Source organism: Chiloscyllium plagiosum, chromosome 7, assembly GCF_004010195.1.
Source record: "Chiloscyllium plagiosum isolate BGI_BamShark_2017 chromosome 7, ASM401019v2, whole genome shotgun sequence".
Taxonomy (NCBI): Eukaryota; Metazoa; Chordata; class Chondrichthyes; order Orectolobiformes; family Hemiscylliidae; genus Chiloscyllium; species Chiloscyllium plagiosum.
In genome coordinates this window covers 17527348-17536183 of record NC_057716.1, presented here as the reverse complement: position 1 = coordinate 17536183, position 8836 = coordinate 17527348, and the positions used below count along the sequence as shown (strand labels likewise).

At 43.7% G+C, this 8836-nt stretch overlaps 1 protein-coding gene across 8 annotated transcripts in view; it reads right to left on the bottom strand.

The window, feature by feature from the left end:
* hdac4 (histone deacetylase 4) overlaps positions 1-8836 on the bottom strand; it is a 492096-nt gene that overhangs the window by 320023 nt on the left and 163237 nt on the right. For 6 of the 8 annotated variants that reach the window (XM_043693112.1, XM_043693104.1, XM_043693105.1 and 3 more), the window contains one exon: positions 4466-4537. The exons of 1 other annotated variant lie outside the window; for it this stretch is intronic. In XM_043693112.1, coding sequence (XP_043549047.1) covers positions 4466-4537 — 72 coding nt within the window. Of the gene's footprint in view, positions 1-4465; positions 4538-5813; positions 5970-8836 lie in introns of those variants that run through there. One more of the 8 variants, XM_043693109.1, reaches the window with a different exon arrangement.

The following is an 8836-nucleotide window of genomic DNA, read 5'->3' as shown; positions in this document are numbered from 1 at the left end:
GAGTGGCACCTGGTGGGGGGTGTGGACCTGACGAGGGAGACACGGAGGGAGTGGTCTTTTCGGAACGCTGATAGGGGAGGGGAGGGAAATATATCCCTGGTGGTGGGGTCCGTTTGGAGGTGGCGGAAATGACGGCGGATGATACGTTGTACATGGAGGTTGGTGGGGTGGTAGGTGAGGACCAGTGGGGTTCTGTCCTGGTGGTGGTTGGAGGGGCAGGGCTCAAGTCCTGACCTCTCCGCCCCCACCCCACTCCGGCCTATCACCCTCACCTTGACCTCCCTCCACCTATCGCATTTCCAAATCCCGTCCCCCAAGTCCCTCCTCCCTACCTTCTGTCTTAGCCTGCTGGACACACATTCCTCATTCCTGAAGAAGGGCTTATGCCCGAAACGTCGATTCTCCTGTTCCTTGGATGCTGCCTGACCTGCTGCGCTTTTCCAGCAACACATTTTCAGCTCTGATCTCCAGCATCTGCAGCCCTCACTTTCTCTCAAAGAAAATGTGGGGCCCAGAGCAGACATTTTGTGTCACTGATAGCTTCAAGTGAGATGCTAGAGACTGGAGTGCAGCTAATGTTGTGCCATCATTTAAGAAAGGCTGCAAAGAAAAGCCAGGGAACTACAGGCCACTGTGACTGACGTCAGTCGTAGCTAATTTGCAAGAGTGGATTTTGAGGGACAGGATCTACATTCATTCGGAAAGACAAGGACTGATTAGGGATAGTCAGCATGTCTTTATGGTAGGAAATCATGTCTCTCAAACTTGATTGAAGCTTTTTCACAAGGAGACCAAGAAGATGGATGAAGGCAGATTGGTAGATGTTGCCTACATGAACTTGAGCTGGACCTTTGACAATGCTCAGTGTAGTAGACTAGTTAGTAAGGTTAGATCACATGAGATCCAGGGAGAGCTAGCCAAGTAGATATAAAATTGACTTGACGGTAGGAGCAGATAGAGTAGTGTAGAGGGTAGGCCTGTGACCCGTCATTTGTGGTCAAGGATCAGTGTTTGGTTTATTTTTGTTCATCACTTACATAAACAATTTGGATAAGAAGATAAAAAGCATGGTTAGTAAGTTTGCAGATGACACCAAAACTGGTCGTATAGTGGACAATGAAGAAGGTTATCTAAAGATAGGACACAATCTTGAACAATATATAGATGGGTGGTCAAAAAGGCATTTGGCACGCTTGCCTTCACTGCTCACTCCTTTGAGTATAGGAGTTGATACGTTATGTTGAGGTTTTATAGGACATTGGCGAAGGCTTTTCTGGAGTACTGTGTCCAGTTCTGGTTGTGCAATTATAGGAAGGATATTATCAAGCTGGAGAGGATTCCGAAGAGACTTACCAGGATGTTGCCAGGTCTGGAAAGTTTGAGTTATAAATAAAGACTGGGATCTTTTCCACTGGAGCATGCCTGATAGAAATTTATAAAATGAGGTATAGATAGTTGATGGTAGTTGTCTTTACCCTAAGGATGAGGAATTTCAATACTACGGGGCACGAAGAGAGACATTTAAAAAAACCCAAGAGGCAAACGTTTTCACAGAGGGTGGTTTTGCACGTGGAATGAACTTCCTGAGGAAGTGGTGGATGTGGGTACAGTAACAATGTTTAAAAGCCATATGGATGGATATGTGAATAGGAAATATTTGGAAGGATACAGGCCCGGAACAGGCAGGTGGGACTAGTTTAGTTCGGGATTATGTTTGGCGTGGACTGGTTGGACAGAGGGTCTGTTTCCGTGCTGTATGACTGTAAACTGGATCAGTGGGCCGAGGAATGGCAGATGGAGTTTAATGCAGATAAATATGAGGTGTTGCATTTTGGCAAGATAAACCAAGACAGGAGAGCCCTGGTGAGTGTTGTTGAACAGAGACTTAGAGGTGCAGGTGCACAATTCCTTGAAAGAGACGTTACAAGTAGACAGGTAGGGAAGGCAGTGTTTGGCACACTTGCCTTCATCAGTCAGAGCAAAGAGTACAGGAATTGGGATGTCATCTCACATGCCATATAAAATACTAGTATGGCCACATCTGGAATACTGCATACAATTCTGGTCACCCTGCCATAGGAAGAATGTTATTAAACTGGAAAGGGTACAAAAAAGATTTACGAGAATGTTACTGAGACTGAAAGATTTGAGTAATGAGGTTAGGCTGGGAGTGGAGGATGACCTTATAGAGGTTTATAAAATTATGAGGAGCATCGATAAAGTGAATAGCCAAGGTCTTTTCCCCATGGTAGGGGAATCCAAAATGACAAGACATAGGTTTAAGATGAGGGGAAAAATTTTAAAAGGGACCTGAGGGGTAACTTTTTTTTGCCAGAGTGGTGTGTATATGGTAGAACGATCTACCAGAGGAAATGCTAGAGGTGGGTACAATTACCACATTTAAATAATACTTCGACAGGTACACGGAAAGGAAAGTTTAGGGAGATTTGGGCCAAATGCAGGCAAATGAGACTAGTTCAGTTTAGGAAACCTGGTTGGCATGGATAAGTTGGGCCGAAGGGTCTACTTCTGTGCTGTATGATTATCTAACTGACAACATGGAAAGTTGTCCAGGTATGTACTGTATGCAAAAGGCAGGACAAATCCAACCTGGCCAACTACCACCCCATCAATCTACTCTCAATCATCAGTAAAGTGATAGGAGGTATTATAAAATGTACTATCAAGCAGTACCTGCTCAGCAATAACCTGCTAAGTAATTCCCAGTTTGGGTTTTGCCAGGGCCATTCATCTCCTTATCTCATTACAGCCTTGGTCCAACCATGGACAAAGGAGCTGAACTCGAGTTGAGGTGAGATTTGACAGCCCTTGATATGAAGGTTGCATTTGACTCAGCAGTGGCATTAAGGAGCCCAGCAAAACTAGAATTAATGGGCAATCTCTTGACTGGTTGCAGTCATACCTGACACATAAGAAAATATTTGAGGCTGTTGGAAGTCAGTCATTCCAGCACTGGACATTTTTGCAGGAGTTGCTCAAGGTAGTGCCCCAGACCCAACCATCTATAACTGCTTCATCAAAAACCTTCTACCCGTCATAAGGTAAGAAGTGGAGATGTTTGTCAATGATTGCATAATGTTCAGCACCATTCATGACTTCTCAGATACTGAAGCAGTCCATATTTAAATGCAATGAGATCTGGACAATATGCAGAGTTGGGCTGACAAGTGGCTAGTAGCATTTGCACCACACAATTACTGTCTCACCATTGCCCCTTGACATTTAATGGTGTTACCATTTCTGGATGTAGGTTTGCTCGCTGAGTTGGAAGGTTCATTTCCAGACGTTTCATCACCCTATTAGGTAACGTCTTCAGTGGGCCTCAGGCAAAGCACTGTACATGATTCCTAGTTTTTATTTATGTTTGGGTTGGTGATGCCATTTCCTGTTCTTTTTCTCAGGGGGTGGTAGATGGAACTCAATCAATCAACAAACACATCTACCACCCCCTGAGAAAAAGAACAGGAAATGACAACACCAATCCAAACATATAAATAGAAAGCAGGAATCATGTACAGTGCTTTGGCTGAGATCCACTGAAGGTGTTACCTAGAAGGGTGACGAAACATCTGGAAATGAACCTTCCAGTTCAGCGAGCAAACCTACATCCAAATCTTCTCAAACCTCGCTAGGTGTTACCATCACCAAATCCCCAACTATCAATATCCTGAAGGCTACCACTGACTAGAAACACAACTGGACTTGCCACATCAACACAGTGGCTACAAGATTAGGTCAGAGGTTAGGAATACTGGCAGGTAACTCGCCTCCTGCCTCACCAAAGCCTATCCATCACCTACAAGATACAAATTGGGAAATATTCTATCACACTCCTATTTGCCTGGAGAGGTGCAGCTCCCATCACATTCAACAAGCTTGAGACCATCCAGAAAAAGGTGCCTGTTTGAATGGGACCACATCCACAAGCACCTACTCCCTCCACCTCTAATGCTCAGTAGCAGCTGTGTGTTCTGTTTACAAGATACACAGAAATTCACCAAAGATCCTTGGACAGAACCTTTCAAATTATAATTGCTCATCTAGAAGGAGAAGGGCAGAAGATTTGTGGGAACACCACCACTTGCAAGTTCCCCTCCAAGCCACTTGGTCAAAATCCTGAATTCCTGACTTGGAAATATATTGCTGTTCCCTCACTGTCACTTCACCAAAGGACATGGTGTTCAAACCAAAGCCAGTGGACTGCAACGTGTCAAGAAAGTAGCTCTTCATCACTTTCTCAAGGGCAACTGGGGACGGAGAACAAATGCCAACCAGCAACACCCACGTCCCATGAGTTTAAAAAAACACTTCAGAATGAACAAAAACACAGCACCAAATATTCATTGTAAAAATAGTTTCCTTCGTGAGGATTGGCAAATTCTAAAGGTAACTCGTGACTTGATTTTATTAACTAAATTAATCTCAACTTAAATTTTGATCTTACCAGTACTGGGCATGTGATTGACTCTGGAAGGGGTCAGCAACTCAATCGACTGATCTCGACCGGAAAGTCCATCTGAAAGTGAAAAGAATTCAGTTTCATAAATAGTCTGCAACATCTGTTGTATTTCCAACAGCATGGGGCGCTGGGGTGGAGTCAAATAGTCAGGCTCCCTCCAGCATGGTACTTTGGACTGATTTTTTAAAAACAAAAGTTTACATGCAGCGCACGCCTAGCTAGATATGAAGCAGACCGTCCAATCATAAATAATGGAGCCGCCTCGGAATCTGTAATATTACATTTCGCTAAATTATCAGAATTTCTCGTCGTTTTCCAAGCTGTACTCTAATAATGCACTTGTAATTGGCGAAGTCACTGGCGAAATACATTTTCAACCATTTGCCACAGACAAATAAACACACTGGGGAGGCAGAGAAAGAGAGACCTTTCATTGTCGGTAAATCACATGAAAATGTGGCTCATTGTTGACAGAAACCGAACCCTGGGAGGTGGGAGCTAAAAATAGCCGGAACATTGCAGGAGATTAAAATGCATAAGCTCAAGGGGAACGCGGTATGTTAGGACTCAAGGGCCAGTGAGAAATAGTTCTGTTTCTGGTCAGGAAACGTCATCATCATAAAAGAATAAAAAAAGTGAATGAAATCGAAAGAACAACGTTTTTATTTCAAATCGCCTTATACACAGAAGGAATGTACACTAACTTTCGAATCTGTTACCCACACATACAGTGGGTCATCTTACTCTATTCTGCATTCTCTGCTGGATGGGTGGTTATGACAATCTATTTTACTGGAAGATTGGGCTTTCGTTTTAAAATGACATTTTGTGAATCTTTCTCGCATTGGACGGACTATTTCAGATTCCTTTCAGCTTCACACTAATACAAAAGAAAACAATTATCAGCAGTTCAACTTGTTTTGGAATTCACCTCCGTTCGATTGCCAATTCTCCAGTTTCACTTCGCTCTCACACATTTAACCCTTTGGTGATAGAGGTGCTACCGTCTACTCGCCGTTCTTAAAATCTAATTTCGTCTCATCGGAAAGCCATCAAAATTCAGTTGCATGAAAATGTAACATAATTACCAAAGTGCTATTACAGTAGAATAACAGAAAATCAAACCTAAACAGAAAATAATTCAGTTCCATGACATCGTCCAACAAGCAAATTGTTCCAACCCTTTTCGAAACAGCCAGTCAATGGTAATGCTGCCTTTTTGTTATCGATGCTAACACAAGCTATCGTCTACAGCATATTCAAGCACACGCAAAAATACATAACAATCAAAATAAGAGGTCCGGCTTGGAGAAGCGCTGCGCGTCCCACTTACAGTGATTCCTGTACGTGCAGGCGGCTTGAAAAATTTCTGCATTGTGACACCTTGCACAAAATCCAATCAACTATTTATCTACAGCGATGCACGAGTAAGTAACGCCGCTTCTTTTAAAATACGAAACGCTTGAGACTTGGAATATACCCCCGAGTTTGTTCTGACAGCTTTCACCAACACATTGTATAAAGACAGAAAGCACCTCCACTAGCAGGCGATAATGACGCAATCAACAAGGAAATGACCCGATTTCATTCAATTCTTGCGAACAAAATAAAGTCATTGTATATTCTGCAAGCAGAAGAGCACCGTTCAGTGTGGCACCGCCAAAGTTGCGTTGCATAGAATTTACATTCAAAGCGGGAGAAAGCGAGTTGGTGAACACAAATCAGCTCTCATATTGGATTCCCCAGCCACAATCGAAAAGCACAAGACAGTTCACCAAGACCTATCTGCATTAGAGTGTACCTATTCTCCTCTATTTTGAGAGGCTTGGGGTTTCCACAAAATCCCTCGAAAATTAAAACTAAGTAGCAAATTGAGCCTTTGTTCGGCAACAAAATATCCCTGTTCAATTGAAATTGTAAATCTGTCTGTTTTCATTTCGCTGCTGATCTGCCCAAATTTTGTTACATAACTTTTTTACACATGCGTACGTTACTGGCAACTGGCAGGTCAGACCATAGTTCATAGGGGCAGCTGAACTGGGTGGACGTGAGAATAAGTTCAAAACCCTCATCTCATTGAGATGCTATTGTCAAGTTGTCGCCAGTTATTAGAATATAAAAGGGACCTATATTCTATGGGCTACTTATATTGCTAAAATATCCGACATGAACGTTAGCACATTGCAAATTTTGCGAACTTGTTTACTATTATAAATTATAAGCAAATTTTATGTAGGAACCCCACTGCGAAATTGTTTTTACAGAAGTGAGGGCAGTGAAAGTAATAACGAGTCAGATTAGGTCATTTACAACAGTGTAAATTAATTATTAGCTTTGCATTAAATTTAAATGAGCCAATTTTTTTTAAAAAATCATTACTCACGAACATATAGTATTTGCAGATGAAATAGGCATATCTTCTTAATTTGTTACAAAGAGTATTTATACTAAATATGGCAGATGATGACAAAGCATTAATACCCATAATTCTCAAATTCATTAAAATACTAAATCTACACTGAAATTGGCATTTAATAATCGAGCAGCATTTCTGTAAGATAAAAAGGTGTATTATAATAAATACCACTCCCATACGAATTTTAAGTAAAGAACACCCCCAAAGCACGTCACAAATTGACAAAGAAGTTGAACTGGATTAGAGTGATGCTAGAAAAGCACAGCAGTTCAGGCAGCATCCGAGGAGCAGGAAAATCGACGTTTCGGGCAAAAGCCCTTCATCAGGAATACAGGCAGAGTGCCTGAAGAGTGGAGAGATGAATGAGAGGAAGGTGGGGGTGGGGAGAAAGTAGCATAGAGTACAATAGGTGAGTGGGCATGGGGTTGAAGGTGATAGGTCAGGGAGGAAGGTGGGGGAAGATAGCAAAGAGTATAATGGGTGAATGGGGGTACACCCCCTTTATCTGCTGGCTTGATGGTGAGGTCGGGATTGGAGCAGAGGGAGTGGGGAACTCCCCAAATACGTTCGAGACACCACCCATGCCCTCCCCACCTCCTCCAAGACTTCCGTTTCCCCGGCCCCCAACGCCTCATCTTCACCATGGATATTCAATCCCTCTACACCTCCATCCGCCATGACCAGGGCCTCCAAGCCCTCCATTTCTTCCTCTCCTGATGTCCCCAAAAGTACCCTTCCACTGACACTCTAATTCGTTTGGCCGAACTGGTCCTCACCCTTAACAATTCCTCCTTCGAATCCTCCCACTTCCTCCAGACTAAAGGGGTAGCCATGGGCACCCGTATGGGCCCCAGCTATGCCTGTCTTTTTGTTGGCGACGTAGAATAGTCCATCTTCCGTAGTTACACCGGCACCACTCCCTACTTCTTCCTCCGCTACATCGATGACTTCATTGGTGCCACCTCGTGCTCCTGCACAGCTACCTGGGTTACACCCACCAACTCCCACAGCTACCTGGATTACACCTCTTCCCACCCTACATCCTGCAAAAATGCCATCCCGTATTCCCAATTCCTCTGCCTCTGCTGTATCTGCTCCCAGGAGGACCAATTCCACCACAGAACACACCAGATGGCCTCCTTCTTTGGAGAGGATGTTGCCTGGTATGGTAGGAAGATTGTATGAGGAAAGGCTGAGGCACTTGGGGTTGTTTTCATTGGAGAAAAGAAGGTTTAGGGGTGACTTGATAGAGGTGTACAAGATGATTAGGGGTTTAGATAGGGTTGACCGTGAGAACCTTTTTCCACGTATGGAGTCAGCTATTATGAGGGGGCATAGCTTTAAATTAAGGGGTGGTAGGTATAGGACAGATGTTAGGAGTAGGTTCTTTACTCAGCGAGTCGTGAGTTCATGGAATGCCCTGCCAATAGCAGTGGTGGACTCTCCCTCTTTATGGGCATTTAAAAGGGCATTAGATAGGCATATGAAACAATTCTACACTAGGATAGTGGGCTAGTGTAGGTTAGGTGGGCTTGGACCGGCGCAACAGCGAGGGCCGAAGGGCCTGTACTGCGCTGTATTCTCCTATCTTCTATGTTCTAAAAATTGGGAATGTTCATCAGTGCATGCCTTTGATTAATAATGAGGACTAGGTCGTGCAGTGATAAATTCACTGGGGCTAGCAATTTAGCAGGTTAATGCTCTGGGGGGCCATTTCTTTCTTAAGTGTTTTGCCAGAGGGGTAGTGAGCAATTATTTATGGGAGAAAGTGAGGACTGCAGATGCTGGAGATCAGAGTCGAGAGTGTGGCGCTGGAAAAGCACAGCAGGTCAGGCAGCATCCGAGGAGCTGGAGAGTCAACGTTTTGGGCTTCGTCTTCCTGATCAATAATTGAATTGAATTTCTTGCGACGTGTACCGAGGCACAGTGAAAAGCTTTGT